Below are 27,933 nucleotides of genomic sequence, written 5' to 3' on the forward strand. Positions count from 1 at the left end.
GAGGACCGAATTCACAGAATTAAGCACACCGTAACTATCGTCAGAAATTATTGGAAACTCGAGTTTATTATTCACGAAACCGTAATTGTAACTTACGTTCGATAATGAGTTAAGTCGATGAAAAAGCGTAACAAGAGAAGGTTCCTCATATACGAAAAGGTTGAGAAAGAGTTCGATTGTTGTTTCTTAAAATGCACAGTCGTCCTTCCGAAGGATTAACAGTCACTAACTTTTAAATGTTTTCTCTAAACTTATTTCTTATTTTGATTAATTAACCTGAATTTCAATGGTCATACTTTAGATTTCACTAATTTAGACTAGATATTAGATACTGCAAAGTTTCACTGTGCTTATTTCAACGTATCTGTTTTGTTATACTTTGACGAATTACTATGATAAACGTGCATAACCCCTGGTGCGTAACTATCCTAATCATAAGCTTTCTTGTTATTTTATCTAATCACTATATCAATTCGCTCGTTTTCTATGTATTAGTCTGCCTTCGATCCCTCTACATCTGGCAGTACTGCTTGCATTCCGCATTCAACGCATCAAATTGTGCCTGCATCGTGTTCTGGCAGAGTTCCACCAGCTCGTGGATGTCGTCTTTGCCTTTACCGACGGTCGATATTTCCGGCAAAATTTGAATTACAACTCGTCCTCGGCCGAAGCGTTTCTTCTTGTGATCGATGAAGGCATACTTGGAGACGACTATCGGTTGGATTATCGCCTGTGAGTCCACTGCCACATGAAATGACCCTTTTTTGAAGGGCAGTAGTGTGTCTCGATCGTGCCGGGTTCCCTCCGGGAAGATTGCCAGTTTAAGCTGGAACAGAACGAAATTTTCGATTAACGCCCTTAACTGGATCTTGATTGGACTTACATTATCCCGATTTATGGCCACGGCCTCGCGTTTCATCACATTCATTGCCGAGGCAGTGTTTTTACGATCGATGAATACCACTCCCACCAGGTAGGATCCAATTCCGAAAGGTAGTGCATAGAAAATTTCCTTTTTAACCACCGGTACAATGTTACGGAATTCACGGAGAAGTCGGGCGAGTACTGGAAAGTCAATTTATGGCAATTAATCGTATTAGTACTGTAAATCAGACCAATCAGACGAACTTACGGACGATGTCGATCGCACTTTGGTGATTGATGAGTGCAACCCCGCCGTTTTTCACGTTAATATTTTCGGTACCACGAATTTCGTACTCCACGCCGAGCCACCGGATAAACTCACAGGCCACCATTCCTGGTACTCTGAAACGAACGAGAATCGAATGAAAAAACAAAATCACAATCCAATCCAAAACGTGGGAGCTTCTATACTTACAAGGCATTCAAAGGCCGCCGAGGTCTAAGTAGAAATAATGGTATCGGCACTATCAGGACCATAGACGAAACCGTCATTATTGCCATAATTTTCGCGTAGTATTTGTACGTTGGCCATACCAGACTAAGTAAAATGGACGCCACGATGAATTGCAGCAGTATCATGGAGCCATCCTGGAACGATGGGGAAGCAATAGGATTGGAGTTAGTAATAGATTCCAATATTCAAATAATATTTTTTTTTAATAATCAGATAAGATTCAATAGGGCCACAATTATATATATACTTTAAACTTCATACGACAGACAGTAAGTCTAACCTTTTTCCGATTGCCTGAATAACAGTGATAGCTTGAGAACGAAACAACCTCTTGACATCATGTAGAAACTATTGGACAAAATATATTCACTCGAGCAGGATTCAAACCTGCGTTCTCACAATCGTCAATCGCACAAACTCAACAGTTCATGATTTCCACTTACTAATTCTCATCGACCCCCAATGCAAGGAGAGAACAAAAAAAGAGGGTTAGTGTCAGGCAATAGGCCGCGTGAAGAAACCACGCGAAAAAAACTTCGGTAATCCGCGCAAAAAAAACTCAAAACTGAAGAGAAAAACTTTTTGTTGCGAAATATCTTAGAAATGCATGAATTGCCATTTCCGAAATCAAATTTTCCGGAGATATGCCGTTACAAACATTATAACCCCCCCCCCCCCCCCCCCCCTCTTTATAGAGACACTTACTACACCCATTCCCCACGAATACCCTTAAAATTATACCTAAGTTGTGCAAAAAAGTTTCTATGGTCTTCAAAACGTAATTTTTTTATTTATTTTTTTATTTTAAATAATGACACTTTACCATCTTTGTGGCATTCGGGTCAGTACAAAACGTAACGATTCATGTCCAGTTATATGAATTTTTGTATGAACCACCAACACAGATCGACAACACACACTGATTGCTCAGTAATCAATATCCTGATTACCGAGATTCGTTTAGTAGATTTACTGATTTTTTGGCAAAGTGCATCTTTTTGCCGAGATTGGCCAATTATCCCAAACAAGGGCTGGGATCCACTAGGAGATTGATAGTACATACTATCTTCATCCGGACAGTACCAGCCTAGATGCCGTGTGGAATCCGGCGGAAAAAATTAGCCAAAAATAGATCCACTGGGTTCCTGCTTCCATGTCGTAAAAGGCGACAATTGCAGGAGTTACTTTTTCCTTTCAGATTCAGTTTCACATTTGATTACACCATTTTACTAAACTATCTCTTTGTTCAACTCCATTCAACTTATCAATTTCCGGTTAGCTTCGAAGAAAGTATGTTTTCTTCTTCCATGTCAGTGCATGTCTTTCAAGATTATAAATTGAATGATAAAAATCAACTATTGTGAAAATCCATTACTATTACAAAGTTATTAACAGAGATAACATATATCGGCATATTCCATAAATAGTAAAAAAAACTTGTTCGTTTGAAAAATTAATGATTTTTTCTCGGTAGCCGGCTGCCCAGATCAGCCAATATAACCAATTAATAATTTTAATAAATAATTAAATAATGAAGCAGAAATAATAAACAATCAAGTCACGCGTGAAATTTATTGACCTTTGCCTGGTGATTTGAAATGATTTTACAAAAACTTTTTAGAATATGTCACTACAATGAATCAATTATTTTGTCTAAACACTATTCACTCGTTTATTTTGTAGCCGATAATTAAAATTAGAAACAATAGGAAAGTTTTTATTCGTTACGCGATAGTATTTCAAATTGTCTTTTAGTTTTCACGAATAAGAACTGTAAATTACGACTTCCCGGGAATTCAGTGTCGGATATTGTTGAAACGTTCACTCGGGAAGTCAGTGAGTTTAGTGGTGCATCCGAGCATTTTAAACCGAAACATACTAGCTCGCGCGCGAATACTACCATTACTGAAATTTATACTAACAAATATCCTTCTCCCGTGGCACTGGAGTGAAGTGCGCAGTAGTATATACGGCCTCTAGTAACAACAAGTGTTGGACTAACATCCCTTACCATTCCTTAGACGATCTACTTTCGGGCCTGGCCGGTGCCGGTACTGATCAATGAATTCTGGAGTTACCAGGAAGGATGATGATTTACCAGTCCCAGGTCGGATCATCTAGAAATTCCCTGTACAAATTCAGCTAATCCCGATCAGTAACGGAGTAGCAACCAGGGGTGGTCGGTCAAGCTCAAACTCAAGCTCAAGATTTACCAATTATCCCGAAATCAACAAATGAGTTAGCTTTCCTGAATTTCGGCTGAACAAATGTCATTTACGTTTCACATTTTCGTTTGGCACTACGCAGTTATTATCTAACGAAATACTTCGGAGAAATTTTCCGGTGGTCATTAGAAAATAAGGAATTAGTTCAACAAAAAAGACCTTAAAATCTACGATCTATTCAGTAAGTGTAATAACTACAACTTATTGTTAATTATTTATAGAAAGCTTCTTCCAGATCCTGCTTTCACTGCAGGGAAGTCGTTAGGGGCTGTCCATAAAAGACGTCACGCCGCAAGGGGGAGGGGGGTGTTTCACAAAACGTGACCTTTTGTGACAGGGGGAAGGGGGAGGGTTGTTGAAATGTGACGTCAAATATTTTCAATGAGCGCATTTTTGAAATACCTAATTATATTACTGCTTTGGCCTATTTCCTAAAAAAATCTCCACAATAAATGTTTACATTATATAGGAAAACGTGGATTTGTTGATGTAAAAGCTTCTTCTTATAATTCGAGAAATGAATGATTCAGGAAATCACTTCTGTTGTGATCAGCAAAAGTGCACGGAGGGGCAAGTAAATTAACGAAATTAATAAATTTTGCCTAATAAAGGGTGATTTTTTAAGAGCTTGAGAACTTTTTTAAACAATAAAACGCATAAAATTTGCAAAATCTCATCGGTTCTTTATTTTAAACGTTAGATTGGTACATGACATTTACTTTTTGAAGATAATTTCATTTAAATGTTGACCGCGGCTGCGTCTTAGGTGGTCCATTCGGAAAGTCCAATTTTGGGCAACTTTTTCGAGCATTTCGGCCGGAATAGCCCGAATTTCTTCGGAAATGTTGTCTTCCAAAGCTGGAATAGTTACTGGCTTATTTCTGTAGACTTTAGACTTGACGTAGCCCCACAAAAAATAGTCTAAAGGCGTCAAATCGCATGATCTTGGTGGCCAACTTACCGGTCCATTTCTTGAGATGAATTGTTCTCCGAAGTTTTCCCTCAAAATGGCCATAGAATCGCGAGCTGTGTGGCATGTAGCGCCATCTTGTTGAAACCACATGTCTACCAAGTTCAGTTCTTCCATTTTTGGCAACAAAAAGTTTGTTAGCATCGAACGATAGCGATCGCCATTCACTGTAACGTTGCGTCCAACAGCATCTTTGAAAAAATACGGTCCAATGATTCCACCAGCGTACAAACCACACCAAACAGTGCATTTTTCGGGATGCATGGGCAGTTCTTGAACGGCTTCTGGTTGCTCTTCACTCCAAATGCGGCAATTTTGCTTATTCACGTAGCCATTCAACCAGAAATGAGCCTCATCGCTGAACAAAATTTGTCGATAAAAAAGCGGATTTTCCGAATGGACCACCTAAGACGCAGCCGCGGTCAACATTTAAATGAAATTATCTTCAAAAAGTAAATGTCATGTACCAATCTAACGTTTAAAATAAAGAACCGATGAGATTTTGCAAATTTTATGCGTTTTATTGTTTAAAAAAGTTCTCAAGCTCTTAAAAAATCACCCTTTATAAGTAAAAATAAGATACCTTCAAACGGTTTAACTTAAGTTATGCATTGACAATTTTAGTCAATGTATATGAGTTGGAATCATGAATTTTTTAACTTTCGGAAATCTTATGATAGGTAGTAAGCAGATGTTGAATATAAACCACACATAGAATGAAAGAATTTCAAAAAGTTGTTTTGGTCGGTCGCATCGAAATTTCATGCTTCTTGATATGTTTAAAATTCATTCAGCAATACCATATTGGCGGATATATGTTGTGATTATCAATATTATATGTTGTGATTATCAATAATTATAATGATAAGAAAACATGTTCAATCATAAAGCATGTCAAGCAGCTGATTAATTTATCCTGTTTAGCTTGAATATCATACACAGAAGTAACAGCCCGGGTAGAAGTGATTTGCAAACCAATTATTTAAACCAAACATCTCAATGACAGAAAATAACATTATTTAGTTTGAAATAAGAGTTAAAATATCAAAAATCATTGCAAAGTCTGCATGAGAAAATAGCTACAAAATATAATATTCTGCCATTGTAACATTAAAGCAAGAGCAAAACATTTATAAAAGATGAATTTTGCAGTGATTTTATTTTCTAGCTTTGAGAATAAGAATTTCTCTTATCTTATTCTGATGCAGTTTATTCAATTGTATTCCATATGAAAAAGGAACCACTGGATCAATTGTACTTAATGAAATTGGTAAGTCTCATCAATAACGAAATAAGATATAATAACAAATCTTGATGCTAAATAGATTTTGTCTGATCTATCAAGAAGATTCCTTCGATTAAATATCAAGAAAATATGAAGTATTGCTATGACAGCACAAGAACATCAAGACAAGATATGATGGTAATTTTTGTTATTATTTTGATTTTCGTTTACTATTCACCCGAGGGGAGTGCAAGTTTTGCTAGGGCAATTCAAACGCGCCTTTCAAACGCAGCGCCTGCTGTGTGCTCAAACCCTGTGCTCCTGTTACTTCCATAAATGTCAATGTCATGTCAAAAAGCGTTTTATTGAGTTTAATCAAAATAGTGCATCATCATAAAGATCATTACCAGCATTAACCAGCTGGAAGTAAAACAAAGTCTTTTGTCGCTCTAATTACTATGTGGTGTGAAATGTTTTTCTAAACTAATTTTGCAGGGAGCATTGCTATTGCGTAGAGAATGCTGTCAAATTTTCATCTAGCATTTTTTTCTCTTAATCTAGTATTCATTTTATTGCGAATGAAACAACGGTGGCGAAATCGAACAAGGGATGCATCGAACGAGAATATATTATGAAACTACGTAAACCGTTACGGAACTACATAAACCGGTATTTTCCCCAACTCTGTTGATAAAGAGTGTTAAACGAGCATTTCCCAAAGATACAAAATTGACAATGTTCCATGATTTTGGAAAAGGCTCATTGACACGCGTAATCCTTAGGTATAAATTCCTGTAGAATTGCTGTTATTACTAATTTTCACACCCCTCAACGGGGGATCAACGATTTCAGACGTAGATTATGTCATGTCTTATCTTGATCATATGTGATTTTCTTCCACCAATTTCAAAGCTGATTGAATTATCCAATCATTGAACTTACATGAATCAATAAGCATTTTAGCTCAAAATCACTACGAGTTTGTGTGACGGAAGATCCGTACCGATTTTGATCGATGTGATTTAAAGATCACTGATCACCGAGCAGAAGTGATCTTTATTGGGAAAGATCACAAGCGATCTTCTTCGGCAGTGATCTCGATTTGATGAGATTTTGAACTTTATTTTTTCAGCCCTGTATGCTACACTAAGGAAATATTATTCCTTAGCTAAAGAAATAATATATCTGTGTACTCCTAGGAGAATTAAAACAGATGATTTAAATGTTTCATCAATTCCAATCAAATACTTTTGTTAAATTATTATTATTTATATTAATAAAACAATTTCGATGGTTTTGTAGTTTTGGAGATATTTTTGCCTTTCTCATATAGAAAGGTTATGCAATCACTTGAAAAACCGACCAGTGAAAATTAGCCCGGAGGGGCAAGTGTCATATACCATTCGACTCAGTTCATCGAGCTGAGCAATGTCTGTGTGTGTGTGTATGTGTCAAATAATCTCACTAGGTTTTCTCGGAGATAGCTGAACTGATTTTGACTAGGATTCAAATGAAAGGTCTCGTGGTCCCATACGGAATTCCTGAATTTCGTCCGGATCCGACTTCCGGTTCCGGAGTTATAGGGTAAAGTGTGTTCAATATTGTACACCGTCACTTAAACCGGCGAAACAAAAAACGTAAAAAAATTTCTAAACTGGTCTCAAAACTATACAAATCGATAGTCATTATCAGTAGGCAACTAAATAAACTGTTTCCGGCTATCCTGGTTTCCGGTATCCGGTTCCGGATTCCGGAAAGTGCATATAATAGTGATCTTATTTCGTTTTCTTAAGGATGGCTTACGCAATCAAAGCACTCTTTTATTCTTTATGTTATGCATAAACAATCTCTTGGTTTCTTTCAAAACTCGAAGAGAATTTTTTCGAATAGAATACCACAATATTAGATGTACATGAGAAAAGCATCATTACACCTCTAGGTGGATTAAAACAGGTTTTAATCTAATGACAGCATATAATAAATCGATTTTGCCCTCATATTTGTATGGTTTGTCATACATGTTGAGTATGTATTGAGATGAATTTTATTTATTTTGAATTCGTGACATGTGACTTAGGGGTGGTGGGGGGTCTTTGCTGCTGTGACAATATTTGACAAAGGGGGGAGGGGGGAGTCACAAATTGCCAAAAAAAAACGTGACGTCTTTTATGGTGGGGGGGAGTCACAAATTGCCAAAAAAAACATGACGTCTTTTATGGACAGCCCCTTATAAGATATGTCGAAAAACTTCAACGACATACCACCATATTTGACAATCGATGTTTAGTCCAAATTGCATATTTAACAATTATACGTCCTCAAAACGAAAGTAATGTAATGTTTATTTTATGTATGTTTACACAGAAATAAATGAATTTGGATTCGAAATTGAATGTTTACAATTTAATAAAAAATAAATTAATTCATAAATTTAAATTCGTGGCTTTTACCGAACATTCAGTAAAACTTATGCCGAACAGACAGTAAAGTTTTTGCTGACAATTTCGGAAACAACTATCGTTTGTCAAATTTGAGATTGCCGAGAGTCCGCAATTTTATCTTTTTCCGAGACGATTACCGAGTAAACGATGGTGAAAATCTCGGCATTATTTTGACGAGATTCAACGCAAAAAAATAAGTGTGTATAGTTAATTAAAAAATTTTTAATTTTTATTACAAACGGCGAAATAAGAGCACGATTTTATTTAAATTAAAGCTAACCAGACTGGGGGGATTATTACGCTTTTTTTCTTTCTTTTTTTACAATAAAATTTTTATTCTGACCTTTTTGCGTACATTGGTTGCAGTTGCTGGTTGGTTGGATGCAGACCCTGTCAGCTTGTAGCGAAATCAATCTTCAGTTCAGCAACGCCATCGCACGTTGTCACATTCAACATATCATGTCAATTGTATGGGTGCGCAGTGCTGCTATTTTGGCGCGCACGAATTTGACATTTCTCTCCCCTACTTCTGTGTACGAGATTCGATGCAGACTCGCCTGAGGGCGCCATGCTCGTAAAAAATGTTGTTGCCAATGATTTGTTCGGGAAATGTGAGAGCTGAATATCTTGTTAATATGATGTCTTTGTTGGATGGTAAGTTGTTAACTGCAGCTGATGTACTTTGTTCTATAGGGGATACGTTGGATAGTTTCGTTGAAGGGGATGCTTCATTGTTGTTGGTGACTGTCACAGGTGTACTGGGGTTGCTTGGGGTTGGTGTGAAGGAAGCACCGTTGTCCTTTGGTGTAGTTGTCTACTTACCAGTTTATCACATGGATTACCGTAGTGAACAGCTTTTTGGCAATATTGGCATGTGGCCATCTTATTATCATAGGTAACAAGTGATTTGCACGGAATTCTTGTATCTTGACCGAAAATCACATAAGAAGGTATAGGCCTCTTCAAGTGTATGCGTAATAAACGTACGTCATTTAGAATACCGGGGAAAAAGTTCTTCCACTTTTCTGTCAAGATGCATTTGCTCCTTAAGCAAACCTTCAAGTTCTCATATCGAAGGTCGAACTTTGCACTGTCTGAAGTCAACAATAATTGTATTCTTTCGTGTCGGCGGTAGCTTTTGTTCGTTTGGTTCACTCATTTCGAGATCGTTCTATTGTTCACTACACAATACTGTACTTGGTTTCTTCCGTCCCGAACGTAAGCGGTTTTGTTATATCGACTGACTTGGATGAGATGTGAAAGCGAACTGACTTTTTTTCTTATTACTTGTAATACTAAGATGAAAGATTTTAAGCAAATCTATCAATTATAGCAATATATTTCCCAGACGTTTCATTAGAAATGGCTGCGCAGAATCAGCAACATATTGATGAAATTTTTTTCGCGGCATCAATTCGAGCTCTGCGTGAACTGCACACAGTGCAAATCTTTTAAATACTAATGCTGCTTGCCTACTTATTTGCATGTTTTTTTCGAGACGTTTAAGGTTCACTGTGCCATAAAAGGGGCTGTAGCTCAATATCAGTTCTCAAGTAAAGGTGGAAATACACCCAAACCTCCATTTTCTGGAGTACAGAGTGGAACAGTTGGACTCACAGTATATCACATGATTTTTAGAGGCACAACATAATTTGTTGTAAGCGACTTTTCCCATTTAGTACTATATAGGATACGACCAGCAATCCAGTAATATTCAAACATTATTTTTCTACGCAATATGCACTAAACCAGCTCCTAAAATACCCATATTGTAAGGGTTTTCAAAGAATATCAATGAACCGGAATTCGCCATCTTGGAATTCAGAACCACCTCAAACATCGTTTTCCGACATCTGCTCATCAAACCCGTTCCGAAAATACCCATATTGTAGTAATTCCCATGGAATATAAATATAAATGGAAACGATTTTCATTGTATGCAGAAACCTCTTTTTACGAAGTAGATTCTTTAAAAAAGTTTGCGTTATTTTTAATTTTCAACGTAAAAAAAGATTACGTTGTTTGGGATTTTTGTCGTAAAAAGAGGTAACGTAAAAAAAGTTAACGTAAACGGAGGTTTGGGTGAAATATGTGCCATAATGTAGCAAACACAATACGGACTCTTTCTTGATTCGATATTTCAGTGAACCATCGATACTGCATAGTACAGTATTTTCATACAAAACCGAATAAAACGGGTAAACGAACGAATAATATTAAGGAATGAGAGTGACATTTATTCTTTATCAATTTAGCTATGATGAAAATAATTTGAATTTTACTGAAAACGGATTTTCAAAGTGTTTTGAATGAATTATCTTCCAATGCTTCCAAGCAATGTACGGCATCGAATTATTAATAAAGCGGAAAATTAATCCTAGTAGCTTGGAGGCTTTGGATATAGTAAACTCAATGCGCTCCATAAAATTTAACTTAGAGTCCCGGATGGCACCAAGGTCCTTCACAGGCGATGTACGTTCCAGAACAGTTTGTGAAATGTTATAATTGAAACTGACTACAGACTGTTTGCGACTAAAAGAGATGACGGAGCATTTTAAGGTGTTCAAATTTATTTTGTTGATATTACTCCAATGAGTCAAATTATTCAACTGCTATGCGTTAGCTGTGAATTTGATGATGTGAAATAATTTGAAATCATCGTCGAACGATAGTTTCATACACTTGATCGAAAAATTTAGATCGTTGATATAAGGTAAAAATGTAAACGGTTCAAGGTGACTTCCTTGAGGAACCCCAGAGGTAACTGCGAATGGTAAGATTGTACAGTCTCCAATTTTCACTATCATTTCGTGACAATGTACACGACGTAAACGCGATTAGCGTCTTTTTGAAAATGAAGAAGTTACAACTAAAAACACTTACCAGCATATTTAATGCTACACGATATCAAAGCACATTTGTGCTCCTTGCTGCCACATTAGTGCCCTTGAAAAGTTTGTTCTACATACCCGTAATTTTTAGAATATGAAGAATAAACCATTAGTTTAAATTTTCGAATAAATTGTTCATTAGCAATATCACCAAGCATATCACCAGTGTATTAGAAATTCGTTATGAATGACAAACTCTTAGCTCTAATATTCAATAGACAACAGATTCAATTATGTTAATCAATCGAACATGTTTATCCCTTAATCATAGTGTAAGACTTCAACTAATAATTGGGATAGCACACGCAAGTTGTCTGCATGATGGAATTCCCACGATTCCGAAAAAAACAAAGTATTTAAAGCTCGACGAAGATTTCACTCTGAATTTAGTTCCGCTTAAAACCCTAAAAATGAAGTCTCTGAAAGAATTGATAATGTTCGGCAGTTTGGAAGAAGTTTTTCCCGTCGTGATCCGCTGGCTAAAAGCATTCAACGCCTGGGACGAACATCGGCGGGTTTACGGATTGTACGGATTTTTCCTGTTTCACTTCTGTGTCCGGTTTGTGCCCCTCATCGTCTATCTGGATGCGAGTGATGTGCCGTCCCTGGTCAGAAATCTCGGCGAGTTCGTTTTCGTGGCAATGCTCTATCCGGTGTTCTTCGTGTACGTGTGGAAACTGCCCAGGATGGTGCTGCTGGTGGACATGCTGAAAAAGTCTTTGGCATATCGTATGATTACTTTTGCTAGTCAGAGTTGTTTCCGTCATTATGAAAGCTGTTTTCTTTTTTATTCCCAAGATTGCCAACCAAATCAACCACAGGATTATCGAAATGCCGTCATCAACACCAACAAATTCGTGCGGAATATTTGTAGATTCTACTTTGCCTACACCGGCGGTAACATTCCCGTGTACATTGTCATACCAGTCCTGTTAACATTCTACAAATATTTCATCTGGAGTGATCAAGCAAATCCATTTCGCTTCAATTGCCCAAACAAGTACGGAACGAACTATGCACTAATTAATTACCGAGCATCAACCAAATCAATAACTTTTATAGATTGCCCTACCTCGATCCGTTCAACGTCTGGCATTACGTTATTTGTGAGATACTAATTGCGCCAATCTTTCTACTGAGTGCCTTTTTCCTAGCACTCAAATCGTCGGTTTACTACAGTCTAATGAAGTATGTTTCGTTGATGTTCGAACTGGTAGTCAAACGAATCCGGCTGCTGGATCGGTTGCCACGGGAAACCGCTCGGGACTCGGATCTGGAGCGGGAGGTGGATTTAGTTATTCAGCATCATTACTTTGCCCTAAGGTAAGAACGGCACTCCCCAGGGCCTTTGTTTTGTTTTCAAATTGGGTGCTAATTAATTTGCTACCGAGATTTACAGATGCGCGGAGATTTTGGAAGAGCTGATTAGTCCAATTTTGTTGGCGCAATTTCTTGGCTGTATTCTGGTGTGGTGTTTGCTGGTTATTTATATCACAATGGTAAACTGTCGATTGGCAATGGTGTATCTAATTTCAAGAAAATCTTTCAACAGAGCCTTGGAAATATGGGAGCCGTTACTACATTGATACTGTGTGAAATTCTTGCTTTCGAGATGTGGGCTTTTTCCTTCTTTGGTTCGAAATTGACTCAAATTGTGAGTATATAACTATCGATTTTTAATTGGCAATAACAATTTCATAACAAAATATTTTAATTTCCTCTCAGAGTGAATCCATTTCAGATGAAATCTATGCCTTCCGCTGGTATGATGCCCCTCTTTCAGTACAGAAAAAAGTGCTACTCGTTTCAATCCGGGCACAAAAAACCGTCGGTGTTACGGCATTTAAGTTCTACTTTGTGAGCATCGAAAAATTCGGAAAGGTGAATGCACCGTGAACTGACTGGTTTCGATAATGACAACGGATAATATATTGATGTGCCATTACATATTATTTCAGGCAGTTAATACAACCTACTCATTCTATTTGGTGATGAAAAATTTTTTAACGGTTGAAAGATTGTAATGGAAATTTGCCGAACAATTTATCATCAAGAATAAAAAAGTGCATTTTACCGTTTCATTTTTAGGTAACTCACTAACTAGTGCTAAATATAGACAATGTTTTAACTAAATCCGGACCTCACGAATATTTTCAAATTTTTACTTTTTTTCCGAAAATAATTTGTTATTTTTATGATCTATGAGCTATCAAAAGCCTCAAACTCTCTCAGTACAGCGACATTCCGTCAGTAGTACCAGTAAGAATAACTATAATACTATAATACTATAACTTTCGTTCAGTTGAAACCGTTGGCCGTTGACTGTCAGCATATCCCTTCAGAAGTAAAATAGAAACTTTTGTTGATGAAGCTCCCAGAATTCATCGTCATTTGAATAACAGTACCTAGTTACTTGATGTTTTATTTGCTCAGTTTGTAGTGCCAAGTAGTTTACCTGTTTCATTGTCTTCCTTGTCTTCACTGTGGGTAGTGAGCAAGTACGAATGAATAGGTAGAAATATCAACTCGATAACACAAAACTTTCTCCGACCATAATGATAAATAGAGGGTGGCGGTTCTCATTTGTGTGTTCAATTATCACCAGCAAGTTTAAATCGATAATTTTGACTGTTTGAAATGTATTGAGATGTGTTTCGAAATATTAAAAAATAAAATTTGAAAGAGGGAACAATTAATTTATATTTGTTTTGTAATTGATATTTTAGTTATCATGACTGGTTTACCTTTCATCCATTATCCTGAACCAATTTGAATGTTTACATGAACCTCACTTGAAGGCCACTCTCTCATCCAATTGTGAGAGATATTTTGTTACTTCAAGAGATAAACTGACGGTGGTTAAACTGAGCTTCGTTAGAAAGAGAAATTAATGAAGGACGGGATGATGCCCATTCGGTTCGACTGCGAAAGGTGTGTGTTAGAATGTGAAGTTTACTGCAGTACAGTGCTCGTCAGTGTGCGCAAACATTCGATTTCAATTGTATTGAATGAAGTTCTACAGCACTGGTAGTTTCTTTTCCATATAACGTACCACGAATGTGACACCTTTTATAATCAATAACGTTTGAGCTTGGTAATCGTGTCTTCTGTCCGTTGGGTTTGCTGTCCCGATCTAAAGTAATTTCTTGTACCAACTACGTTGAACGAGCTACCAAAGCGAACTAGACAACAAATTTGAAACCATAGATTTTACCTAGGTTTGTTTTGTAAAGCGCCTTATCCTAACAATGTTCAGTTGATTCCGTTTTATATAGTACTTAAAACTGAACGATAGAATAGAAAACAAAAACGGATAATTTTAATAGAAGGACAAATTGATTCAAAACAGTTTTTATGTTGGACGCAACCAAAACCCGCTGCCACTTCGCAATGGTTCAGAATCTGTCAATTTTTATGGCTGTGTCCTGTTGTTTACACTCTTCTCTAACCACTTGTGCAATTGTTTATTCGTTTTCATTAGTTTGTTTCGAAATGCGTGGACTTCCAGCAGAACAACGTCGAAAAATTGTGTACAAATGGTGCACAGAACGCGGACTGTCACTGAGAAAGATAGCAAAAATGGAAGGAGTAAGTGAAAACGCCGTGCGAAATGCAATCAGGAAGTTCGGTGAGGATAACACCTTTAAGGATAAACCGAAAAGGGTCTAAAACAAGGTCCTGCTAACCCTCAGTTGGATAAACGTTTACTGAAGGCGTTCGAGCAAAAGAAGGAGATTTCAGTTCGGGATGTAACCAAAAAAGTGGGCACTTCAAAGTCAAATGTTCTTCGTGCTAAAGAACGTTTGAATCTTCAAACCTATAAGAAGCAGAAACAACCAAAACGTAGTCCGAAACAAGAAGCATCGATCAGGCCGAGGGTTCGAAATCTGTACAATACGATTCTTGCTGGAAATTTTAACTGCATAATCATGGACGACGAAACCTACGTGAAACTCGATTACAAATCCTTGCCGGGACCACAATATTATACGGTGCGAGAAGGGCAAGTGTTGAACCAGTCCGAGACATCGATTGAAGTCGAAATATTTGGTAAGAAAGCTATGGTCTGACAAGCAATTTGTAGCTGCGGTAAGATTTCGAAACCCTTCATCACCACTGCTTCAATGAACAGCGAAATATACATCAAGGAATGTTTACAAAAAACGACTTCTACCCATGATTCGAAGCCACAAGGATCCTGTTGTCTTCTGGCCAGATCTTGTTTCTTGCCACTACTCGAAATCAACGGTAGAATGGTATACTACCAAAAATATCACTTTCGTCCCAAAAGACATTAATCCACCAAATTGCCCACAACTTCGACCAATTGAGGAATTTTGGGAATTAACGAAGGCACATCTTTGGAAACATGTCTCGGCAGCCGAAACCATTCAACAGTTCGAAATAGATTGGAAAAAAGTGTCAAAACTTGTCGCCAAGAAATCTGTACGGAATTTAATGAGGAACGTTCGCAAGAAGGTGCGCCAGCTAGTCTACAATGGCTAAGTAGCAAATGTTGAGAATAATATTCTGTTGTTGTAGTCTAATATTATCAGTATATCGAATAAAATTTGAATATCTAACACATGTGAATTATTTACAGCGAAATCAAAGTGAGTCCATACTTTCTGGGACAGTCTTTATTATTGACTTATTCTTAGACTTCTTTATAAAAACATTAGGAGGGCATTAAATTAATCATTTAGATGGCTACAAAATTTCGAGACCTATATTCAAGTAATTTGTTGTTGTTGTTCAGAAATTCCGTGGAAAAAATTAGCGTCTGATGGCAAAGTAGAAGTGAAAATGGACATATGATGTAGTGTGTGTTGGTTCTTCTAGTCAATTGGGCTGTCTCTTGTTTTGTTTTCATATGCAGGGTAGTTTTACTGGCAAAACAATTTCCCCGGTTAGGAGTTAGCTACGGGTTCGAGTCCCGTTTCTGCGGTAACATTTTTGCGGTTTTTACATGACATAGTTGTTATTTTTTTCAATCTGTTTTCCTTGTTAGATACTGATCATACTTAAAACTAACTCACGACGGCTTTACGTCTTAACAAAGCCTAAAACAAAATCGTTGAGTGATTTGATTGCCTAGATCATCCTTAAGAAAACGAAGTGGGTTCACTATTATATGCACTTCCGGCACCGGAACCCGAGAACCGGTATAATCAAAGTCGGTTCGTACGGCCACCAACTAAAATGACGTACAAACTCTACTAGTTTTTATACAAATTTTGAAGATTTTATACAATTTTGCCATCGCACTCTAAATGACGATTTAAATGTTTGTTGTATCCAAAAAAATGCAGTAATTTTTGGTAGGACCATAGACCTTTCATTTGAGCCAAAGATTGGGAATAACGGTTTTGAGTCCAGTTTACAACATTTTTTACGGTTTTTGTTTCGCAGGTTTAAGTGACGGAGTACAATATTGAACACACTTTACCCTATAACTCCGGAACCGGAAGTCGGATCCGGATGAAATTCCATATGGAACCACGAGACCTTTCATAAGAATCTAAGTTTTCAAAATCGGTTCAGCCATCTCCGAGAAAACCTAGTGAGATTATTTGACACATACACACACAGAGACATTGCTCAGCTCGATGAACTGAGTCGAATGGTATATGACACTTGGCCCTACGGGCCAGTTTTCACTAGTCGGTTTTTCAAGTGATTGCATAACCTTTCTATATGAGAAAGGCAAAAAGAAGAAGTATTTAAAACAAATAAAAAAATTATAGCACCTTTTTCTGAAAACCTTCAAAACTTCAACTTTAGCAGCTATTGGCATTTTTAGATAGCATATCCGAAAACTGAAAAAAATCGGTTCAGTGGTTATCAAATTATAAAATTAACAACAGAAGTCAGTTTTCAAAAAAATTGGAAAAATTGATTTTTTTATCCATCCTAACATGGAAATGGTCACCCTAATGGCAAAACGAAAAGATGCGGGTCTAATACTTTTCAATGTACTAAATATTACGAATTTTTGAGTGATGGTATATCTTTTTCTCGTGGAATTGCTCTATAGTTTTTATTGTTGTTGTTATTGTTGTTATTGTTGTTATTGTTGTTATTGTTGTTATTGTTGTTATTGTTGTTATTGTTGTTATTGTTGTTATTGTTGTTATTGTTGTTATTGTTGTTATTGTTGTTATTGTTGTTATTGTTGTTATTGTTGTTATTGTTGTTATTGTTGTTATTGTTGTTATTGTTGTTATTGTTGTTATTGTTGTTATTGTTGTTATTGTTGTTATTGTTGTTATTGTTGTTATTGTTGTTATTGTTGTTATTGTTGTTATTGTTGTTATTGTTGTTATTGTTGTTATTGTTGTTATTGTTGTTATTGTTGTTATTGTTGTTATTGTTGTTATTGTTGTTATTGTTGTTATTGTTGTTATTGTTGTTATTGTTGTTATTGTTGTTATTGTTGTTATTGTTGTTATTGTTGTTATTGTTGTTATTGTTGTTATTGTTGTTATTATTCGATTTTCACAAACTAAGAGTCAAACGAATGATCTTGAAATCACATATTCTTGAATTTCACGTGGATCTGACTTCCGGTTCCGAAATTACAGAGTGATATGTGTTAAAATTAAATAAAGATGCATGAACCAAGATATCTGAACCGATTTTCATAAAATTAGATTCAAATGATATATATCAAGATTCCACAAAATAAAATCCTACTTTTATTCAAATTCTACTTCTGGTTCCGGAAACACAAAAAAAATCACTTAAGGGTTTTTTTACCTAAATAGACCAAGTAAACAGAAGTGAATTTCGTAAAATTAATCAATAAATTTTTCTTGTTTGCAGATCTTTTTGAGTTGATTACCAAACAAACTTACTTCAGGTATACAAATTACCAGATATCTTTTTTCGGAGGTACCGGAAGTAGTGATCCAAAGCATTCAAATGGAACTTACGCCGATTTCTCCGAAACAAAACCGATTCCCATAAACTTAGACTCAAGTTAAAGTTCTCACAATCCAGACAGTTTAATTTACTCCGAATCTGATTCCCGGTTAAAGTATTGAAAAGGGGAGGATCGTTAGAAACTAAACTGTGCTAAAGACAATTCCAATATGGTCTTGTTGATTAATAACTAAACGAATCGATTTTGGCTGTTTCTGTTCCCAGTATGCGGTTCTAAAAGTACCGGAAATTGTGATAATAAAACTCTTAAATGTAGCTGTTTTCTATTTGTTAGATAGCTGAACCGATTTTCATAAACTTTGATTCAAGTGAAAAGTCTGTTAAAATTTATCCAGATTCGACTTCCAATTCAGGTTTTACAGAGTAGTGATTGTTAAATATTTCAAACCATTTAAAATAACCACGAAAAAACATAGCAAATTTTCAAGACTGTCTCGATAAATAGGTTTTATTTGCTAATGGTCAGTAAAACTTCTGATTCCAGTTCTAGAAACATCGTAAATCTCTTTCCTTGTCTTTGACTTTGGTTGACGATAGCGTTTTTGGGATTTTAACGCAAGGCTTACCATTGTGAGCAATTTCTTCACAAAATTCGGTTTTTTAGAGCTAAAATGTGGTTGTTTCAAATAATTTTTGGGTAAGTCATTGGTTGGTAAAAATTTCTAGGTAATTTTATCAACATAATAAATCGTTGAATTGTTTACTTTAATTATGCTATTTTTTCGTCAATAAAAATCGATTTGGGTGGCTTACTCTATATTTTGTGGTTTTAGCACTAACTCTGTCCTGGAAACCATTCAAAACTAACTATTGCTATTACTATTTGATCCATTTCGCCCCCACTGAAATTACGCAAATAGAAAGTCTATTTTATACTCTAGCCAGACCGATAGCACGATAATTGTGACTCGGCGTATACGCGATGTATTGATTTGAAACCGTTATCCATAACATGGCACATTCAGTACCATAGCGAAACTCATATAAAAATGAATAATACTCAAACCGACCCTACAGAATGATACAGGAAGAGAGACAGATTGTAATAAATAGCAGCATACCAGTAGCAGTAGCTATCAAGAGAATGTACTCTCTTAATTGTCAACAATGACAACAACAACAACAAAAACAAAAACAACAGCTATGGTATGTCAAGTTCATTTGCCTCCATCACGATTAGAGTTACACTGGAGGTGTCATTTGAAAGTAAACAGTAGGTAACCGTGCGTCTCCACATGCGTTTCGTTACAAAATGTCGACGCCAAAGGTTAACAATAGTAGGCCGAGTGTAAAATTAGCCAGTGCCGGTGACCGACCTTTGCAGCAGTAGTAGTAAACATCGCAGAAATTAATTGCGTTCTGTGCACAGTCGCTTGCACTATTTTTATTCAACACAAGCGCGCGTGGACTAAGCCGGCAACGGAGTTTCGTCACAGTCGGTCACAGCCAGCCCGGTGGCAAGGATAGGGCGTTCCAGCAAGTGCTATCGTTGCCAACATCTGGGGCATTTGGTGGGCAATCAGAGCGCTCAGAGTATGCTAAACAAACATTCGAGCATTTCAAATCGAGTAAAATCTTAATTTCCTTATCGTAGTGATGATATTCTGATCGATAATTTGCGGGGAAGTGCGGTAAAGAGTACTGAATAAACAAGTAGTTTGTAATATCCAATTTTTTGTTAGTCATTCTTCTTCATTGTTTTGGTTTTTGCAGAATGATGCTGGCCACAGTTTCATGACGTCATAGCAGGGGGCTGGTCACAGCGGTTCGTTATCGTGATGTCGTCGGGACAAGAAGAGGCAATAACTTTGCGTCGAAACATTAAAAGAGTATAGAATGAGCAAGGTAGGGAATTCTGCCCCAACCCGTGAAAGTTTTATTCCATCCGTCATTTATCTAGTTGGTCTAGTTCTATACTTACATTATTCGATATATCGTTTTATAGAAAGCAATCTCTGAAATCTGAATAATTAAAATTATATCCTGTAACATGGGAGCTCTCTATTGACTTGTTTGTAATTATTTATGTTTTTCTCACAACTACCTACCCTGATTGAATCAATTGAACATATCTAAGCCATCTAAGTAGTTTTAATAAGTTTAGTTCTAATAAATCTCAAAGAAAGAGTTTTTGATTAATAAAAATCAATAAACTGACCGAAATTCCGTTTAATTTAAAAGCACTAAATTAGGCTTTTTATCGCCAAAGCAAATCATATTATTTTGACATGGCATTAAAACAGTTTACATTCTCGCCAGGTAACTTTGTTCAATATTTGATAAAAGTAGAGGTGTGGAGTACATTAGGTTTCACATCGTCACTGCCTACCTTAATGATTTTTATAATCCATCCTCGTTAGACAACTTGAGTGTGAACAGTCTTACTAAACTGTCAAGCTGAGATCATTTGTGATGCCGCGATTAAAGCAAGGTAAAACCAATAACGACTAAAAACCTAATTAACCTCTAATCTTTACTCATCACGAGTTCATTCTTGACGTCTTCTTGCAAAACCTAATCTTTCTATTTTCGAGTAATATAAATAATCGCAGCAGGCGTGCGCGTCGGACGCACCGAAATTTCCGTTCCCGTCACTTCTTTCGTAACGGCTTCCTATTTCATCTGAGCTCCTAATTCGATCTCATTTCTTCATCTCAAAACTTTGAACATGAATCATTTCATTTAACGTGTCTGTATTAAACTGTGAAGTGTTTTGAAATGTTTGTTGAGGTTTTTGTCACATCTTCGCATTGAAAAATTGTTTTAAATCCTTCAAAGATAGTTTTAACCATTAAAAAATAAATACATTTTCCAATTTAGGAAACCTTTTTGTTTCAAGTTTTACAATTCGTCATGTTTCTAAATATTTACTAATTGATTCATATCAAAACATGATCAATGTTTCACATAATTACACCACTCTTCAATGTTGGATGGCTTCAATTAATTGAAAACTTCAGTAACTACCCGCTAAACAATGAAAATCTTCATAAATTATATAGTTCAAATTTTGCACGATTTCACTTTGTTTTCTTCTCGTTTCGTATCGCAAGGTTGCCAAGTTTTCTCAAAAGTCATGATTTTTTTTTTCTTTTTCAAATTACCGTCAACAAGTACTTTTTCGGTATCCGGGCAAAAGCAAAGTCTTGGCATTACATTCCTTTGGTTGAATTTGGCCTTTCTGTTTCAACAGACTTCGCAGCCGATTCTTAGTGTACAGAATCATTGCATGGCTAGTACTATGGATCCTACTGACACTAAGAATCCTTCCAGATCGGGGCTCGAACATACGGTATCCGTGACCTTAGTTTAATTATATTAATGATATTTACATTTCAATAAAACTGTTCCGGCCTTGAATATTAGAAGAAAGTGCATTTAACAACTAATGAAATAACCATTATGGGAAATCTAGTAGCACTGGGTTCATTCTGATATATGTCAACTTAACGCTGTTAGAGCAAATTCAGCAGCTAGATGTTTTATATGGAAGATCTATAATGAAACTTAAACAAATGTATATAAATGTAACTGATATAATTTATGCATCTAGAACTAGAGCACTACTGAATATGCCCTTAAGTGTGTGTTTCATCGGGTGTTTTAAAAGTCGTATTGATTCCAAAATAGTTCTTAAAACATCGTGTTTTGTCTCACAGTTGGCATAAGGCCCTTTTAAAAAAAATTCTGTTGTTTTGAACATTAGAGCGTAATAGTGCAATATTTTGTTTTGATTGTTATCGTAATTGCAAATTAATAGAATGAATACCAACGATAGGATGATGAATCAAAATCCATTGAGATGAAATTAGGAACGGAGTAGTGAACATTTCAGAAGTCTTTTTTCTGTTTTTAGAATATAAGTTTAATTTCCAAGCAGTGTGAATCGATTATCAATGTTGAGAAAGGCGAATTAAGCAGAAATGCTAAACAATAATGGTAATTTAACCCTACACTGAAAATAATCCTCACGCTCAATCCAAGTGCGGGCTGCATTTGAACGTTCAAACGCGTATAGCACTTCATATTCAAGTGTTTTTCTCATAATTAATATGAACTCAATACATCCAATTCAACAGTTTTGGCATGTACACAGAATTCAATACATGGGATCTTGAGTGTCGTATGCAACAATCACCACTTCTAAATGCTCTGATAGTTTGAAATATATTAAAATTGACAACATTCGAATCTATATGTTGCACACATTTTTCTCAAATGGACCGCACGTTCCATTCAAATGCACACGTGTATTCAATTTTAAATACACTTGACACTTGGAGTTTGAATACTTTTGTTTTTAAATTCATGTGCCATACACTTTGTTTTTATGGATCATGGTGCTATAATTCAAAAAGGACCCTGTGATTAATGGAATCAAAATGGCTGAAAACAAACCACCACAGTCTCTTGCATTCGAAAAGTTTGAATCATACGGTTTTCCGGAACATATTTTGCAGATTTTTTTTGGGTAAGCAATTTTTTTAATCTCACAACTCAATCTTTCTAGATCGAAATGTTAACCCAGATGATGGAACGTAGATTCCCCACATTTTAGCCAATTCGCAGTTAGCGCTATTGGTATCAAACGAGACAGAAAATTCAACCACGATTATATTCGAGGTGAGTAAAAGATACTAATAATAATAATCCGTATGTTATATTACAAATGTGTCGTTACTGATAGAAAGACGAATTTCCGTCGTTCGAAGCACCGGAATCTGGTTCGTCACCTGCGAAAGCAACAGAACCAGCTGCTCGTTCATCAGAAACCGTTCCCATAGATTTTGAACTTGAGAGTACAGAAGATTTTGTTTTGGATGATGTACCAACTACTTCCGGATTGTCTTCGCATTCGTTTCCCGAAATATGCATCTTAACTGCAATGAAGATTATTATTCGTACATTGTACGAATTTAAATATCATGTTTGTTTTGCGACCGCTTAAAAAGTCGTTATTGTTATATATTTTGTGTCTACCAAAAGGAGACGGACTGCGGCAACAGCAACTTGTAGAACTGACACCTACAATTTTAGTACATGCATTAAGAAGCAGTATTTTGGGACAAGTATTATTAAAACTTGGAAAGGAAGGTGCACCCTTATCCGAGGCTCGTAAATTAGAACTTGCTGGAATTGTTGCTGAATGGCACCTAGTCAATCGCTCGAAAACAACCGAGAATGATCTTCAGTCTGGTATTACCCCAACACTAAAAGCTAGCTGTATCAATTTCTATATTTAATTAGTTTAACTTTTTTACAGAATCCTTATTATCTTCCCAGAGGAGGAGAGGAGAGAAACACATACAGTTCATACAATACGCCCACATGACTTTATCTCGAAAAAAATATTTGTTACACCATAGCAGTTAAAGCCTCGTTTAGTTTCGATCTATGTGAAAATATTTTTTTCAAAAATACTACCACTAATAATTTTACAGCAATTGACTTGAAAGCAAGATACTATTATCAGAAATTGATTTATTTTGATTTGACGAATTTCGACTTAGATGTTTTATATACCCACCATTGCAAGCATTTCGGTACAGTTTATAAGCGTGGTCTATTCCTAACCATAACGAGAAATGGTGTAACTGAACTATATGAATTTGAAGAAATAATTAAATCCAAATCATGTTTGTACATTGTTGGTGTATTGTGGCAATGTGGTATGTTTAATGAGCATTATCAAGCGTTTACGGTAATGAAACGCACGCATTTATATTTCATAAAACCTTTAGATGAATTTGACGGTCCACCTGTAACAGTACATTATTGCAAGGATACATTATATTTTAGAAAGAGATACGAATTTTTGTTTCAAGAAAATGATTTGTAATAAGCAATGAATCTATACATTTTTTTATCGAGGTTAGCTATAAGCATTATTCGCATTAGGAACATATTGTAATTTTCCCATATGTAAAACAATAAAAAGACTTTAGAATACTGCATATCATTCGGGAGCGGGTCATATCCCCGAAAGTCATTTCGCCGAAAGTCGTTTTGCCGAAAGCCATTTCGCCGAAAGTCGTTTCGCCGAATAGGTCATTTCGCCGAAAGTCATTTCGCCGAAAGTCGTTTCGCCGAAAGTCGTTTCGCCGAAAGGGTAATTTCGAATACATCAAATTATTTTTTTGTGTTATTATTCCTCCTGTATAACTGATGTGGCGCAGTCACATATCCGAAGCCGAGATGGCTGAGTTGGCCGCCGACCCGCCGTCGGAAGTGCCCTCGTTTGCCCGGTCTACTCAAAGCTAGGTTTCTTCACTTTAGTTAGATCCTAACGAGCGGTAGTGAGGTCGGACAGCACATGAACTGAAACGATGTGGCGTAGCCGCATTAGTATTTTTTCATTTTCACTTAATAAACGGAAAATACCATCTACATTTGCCTGGTAGATACACCTATGCAATTTCTTTGATGCTTACTAACGCTATCATCTTTCGTTTGTCTTTAATTTAAATCAATTCTAATTACGATTTCAAGACGATTTCAGGATTCGGCGAAATGACCCTTTCGGTGAAATGACATCCGGCGAAATGACATTCGGCGAAATGGCATTCGGCGAAGTGATCCATTCGGCGAAATGTCATTCGGTGAAATAACCCTTTCGGCGAAATGACTTTCGGTGAAACGGCTTTCGGCGAAATGGCTTTCGGCGAAATAACCCTGATCCATATCATTCTATTATTGAGTAAATTAAACAGTACCATCTGAAAAACATAACATAAGGTTTTATGTGATCAAAATGTTGCAATCTAGTATTATTCAGTTGAAGCCAGTTTATTATGATGTTTAAACTCAAGTGTTTCGCCTATGAATGCCATGTTGTTCGAAATTAAACAGATGTTGTTCGAAATTAAACAGAAAATTTCCCAAAATAAATAAACACAACATTGATTTAATTAAAGAATGTTATTGTTTGCGGAGAGAAGGGTTCATTGATTTCTATGTGTAAAACACGATCAATGAACGTGCTTTGCTGTTGAATTAGTTGTGCGCCACGCTGGTAGATTTTCAGGTGTTTCGAATATGCATTTCAACTGGGTAATTTTATAGCACAAAATCAAGTGTAAAACTATCGAAAGCAACGTGCAGATTATCTTCAGTGTAGATAGATTAAACAATAAACCCATATACATCATTTTGAAGGCCTGACAATGTCGTTTCAAAATTGTATTAGAAAACTATAACAACAATATTTTCTTGCATTACTCATTACTGTACAATACTATCAATGTCAGATGGAGATATGCGAATTTAAAAAGGATGAACCTGAACGCAATGTAGAATATAAAGTTCCAACATCACAATTTCGAATGTCGTATTCAAGTTCAACTTTAGAAAAATTCATAAGAACAGTTTCAAAAAAATTCAGAAGAAGTTTAGACAGTTCAAGTCGTATCTCTGAGTTAAACGCTTTTATTTTTTTTTTTTCCCAATTCATCATCCACCATTTTCCATTGGGTACTGATCGATAGTTAAGCGTGAAACTTTAAAAGTCGTCGATCGTGCAGCGGGCCGGCAGATTTTTTGTAAGTCCAACAGCCCGGCAGCTACTTCTAGGCCCGTGCAGGTGGTAGCCCTACTTATGCCGAAAGATTGATACAATTTGTAAAACAACGGATAAACATTTATTCATCACAAAAGGCAGCGTAATTCCGAGTATTGAACTATGTTACATGTGCGTTTAATGGTACATCCGAAAATATATTAGGCACAAAAGTATTGAACAATCATCGTAATATACTATTAAAACTATGTGTGGATTATTTCTTAAAACTTTGTATGGAAAAACTCGCAAGAGATTTTAACCGTGCGCAGCAATTAATGCAACAGAAACTCACGATGCTAATTTTTTTTACGAAATGACTAAATTGGAAGTTGTTTTTGAACACTTAACATATATGTTCACTCAAATCATAACAACGCCCTTTTGAAATGTAATAAATCGTTTTGACAAAACCAGACAACCAAAATTTTTGGTAACCGTTGAGAACAATGTGAACTGTCAAGCTGTTACCCGATTGCGATTCGCACACAAATTTTCTTCCATTTACAGTGACATCCGTATAAACTGCATCTGTGTACTTAACAGAGACGAGAAAATGCTTAATAATTATCATGTTCAATATGTTGCATTTTCCAAAACAAAAATCAAAAGATTATTGTAGTTTCATTTCGACAGCAATCGAATGTTGAGTGACCTTTTTTTCCCAATTATTCTTAAGCACAATTATTGCATTTTGTTAAAAAAATTATTCAGTACAATTGGAGCTCATCTTATTTACCAAGGAAAAAAGTAAGTTGTATCAGTCAATGCAAAAAAACAGCTATTCCCATATAGTAAGTTTGTGATTGTTCGGTTCTCCGTGTGGCAGTATCTAATTACTATGACCAGCGATGGATACGGTGGATTCCGGAGCAGGTTTGTTATGCTGGTGTTTGTTTGGAAACGGTCTAGAATATTGCTAACCCGGGTAAAGATAATTAATCTGTAGTTTGATGCGGAAAATCATCCCGGCATCGGACATCCGTCATTATTCAGATACCTAACAGTGCTGAACAATCTCCAGGTGTCGTGGAAAGTCTCGTCAGCAGAAAATTATTTCCGAAAAAAAAGAAACAGCTACAGAGTATAATGCGATTCAGTTTTCCTACAGCGAGATCACACCAAAATGCAAAAGCTCAATAGGTTGATATTCGTTTTTTGCTTGCATTGGGTTTTTCAGATAAAAGTTGTTTTCGAACGTTGTCAGTTGTCTCAGAACGAAAATAGCGACATTCCGAGATGCAAAATTTCACAAAATCTAAGAAAGAGTGTCTAGACAAAGGTGATAGAAAAATTTGCATTATGTTAAACGTTGACGAATAGAAAGAGTAGAGGGGAGATTTTTTTTCATCCAAACGATTTGTAACGCATTCCCGGCAATACATGTTGAACCACCCTACTAATGCGAATCGATACTCTGATATACACATTATGACGGAAACGCACTAAAGTGATAAAAGTGAACTTACCTTCATCATATCAATCATAGCATCCATGGCTTGCTACCTCGTTCCAGTTGTCTGCAGCAGCACGTGAATCAATATTGAGTACTCTGTAAGTGCGATGAAATAAAACGATTCCGCAGAACGCCGGGACCGTCGCATTTAGAACTGTCGCATTGATTTTTTCCAATACTGGCCAATATACTTGTTACTACATTTAATCATTGTACTCTTATATACTATGACCTAGATGCACTTTTGAAGGGACTAAAAATCAATTGTTTTATTTTTGTTTTACTGGTTCCGAACTCCTGTCTGCTTGTTACAACGTTAAAACGCGGAATCTGTTCACACCGCTGCCATCAACACTGTATTGTAAGCTGCGAAGATAACAATGAACATCACAATGCACCAAAATCAAAACACACAAACATCAACCAAGAAGTTTTCGTCCCGCTTTCGATACAAAATGTTTGCCTTTGGCTTTGACATTCGAGTTCCTCCATGCGCCACCGTTGGTCACTTCCGCACCCGACGTCGCCGTCGCCGTCGTCGTCGTTGTCGCGTTGTGGTCCTTAACTATCTCCCTCTTGCGTTTGAATATTTCACACCGTACCAACTTCCTGTCGCAAACCGGCTGGTTTCTATACGTGTTTGACATATATTCGGTAGGCAGGCGCATGCGCTTCCAATCCACTGCCGAGTACCGACGGTGTACTACTATTGTGATGGTCTACGTCATATTTATGAAGCACGCAGCACCAGTGGGAGGACTGTAGGAAAAGTGAACCGCACTACCAGACGAGACTAGTCTTTTCTACACAACGGGCAAATCACGACTGACGAAGCGTTTCGCAAATT

The 27,933-nt window shown here is 36.4% G+C and overlaps 1 protein-coding gene across 1 annotated transcript; it reads right to left on the bottom strand.

Moving 5' to 3' along the window:
• Window positions 1-37: 37 nt before the first annotated feature.
• Window positions 38-27,933, bottom strand: LOC131431734 (1-acyl-sn-glycerol-3-phosphate acyltransferase alpha-like). Its single transcript, XM_058597599.1, has 5 exons — window positions 27,100-27,933; window positions 1,340-1,512; window positions 1,133-1,266; window positions 884-1,065; window positions 38-826 (listed from the first exon to the last, which is right to left on the bottom strand). The coding sequence occupies exons 1-5, from the start codon at window positions 27,124-27,126 to the stop codon at window positions 512-514; spliced, it is 831 nt and encodes a 276-aa protein (XP_058453582.1). The 5' UTR covers window positions 27,127-27,933; the 3' UTR covers window positions 38-511.

Source organism: Malaya genurostris, chromosome 2 (genome assembly GCF_030247185.1).
Source record: "Malaya genurostris strain Urasoe2022 chromosome 2, Malgen_1.1, whole genome shotgun sequence".
Taxonomy (NCBI): domain Eukaryota; kingdom Metazoa; phylum Arthropoda; class Insecta; order Diptera; family Culicidae; genus Malaya; species Malaya genurostris.

What these genes read in the sequence shown, in the direction of transcription:
- LOC131431734 (XM_058597599.1), bottom strand. Translation starts at nt 27,126, where the DNA reads ATGGATGCTATGATTGATATGATGAAG. An exon ending in CTATGATTGATATGATGAAG is followed by an intron (nt 1,513 to 27,099) that starts GTAAGTTCACTT and finishes CCATCGTTCCAG; the next exon opens with GATGGCTCCATGATACTGCT. An exon ending in AAGTGCGATCGACATCGTCC is followed by an intron (nt 1,066 to 1,132) that starts GTAAGTTCGTCT and finishes TTGACTTTCCAG; the next exon opens with TACTCGCCCGACTTCTCCGT.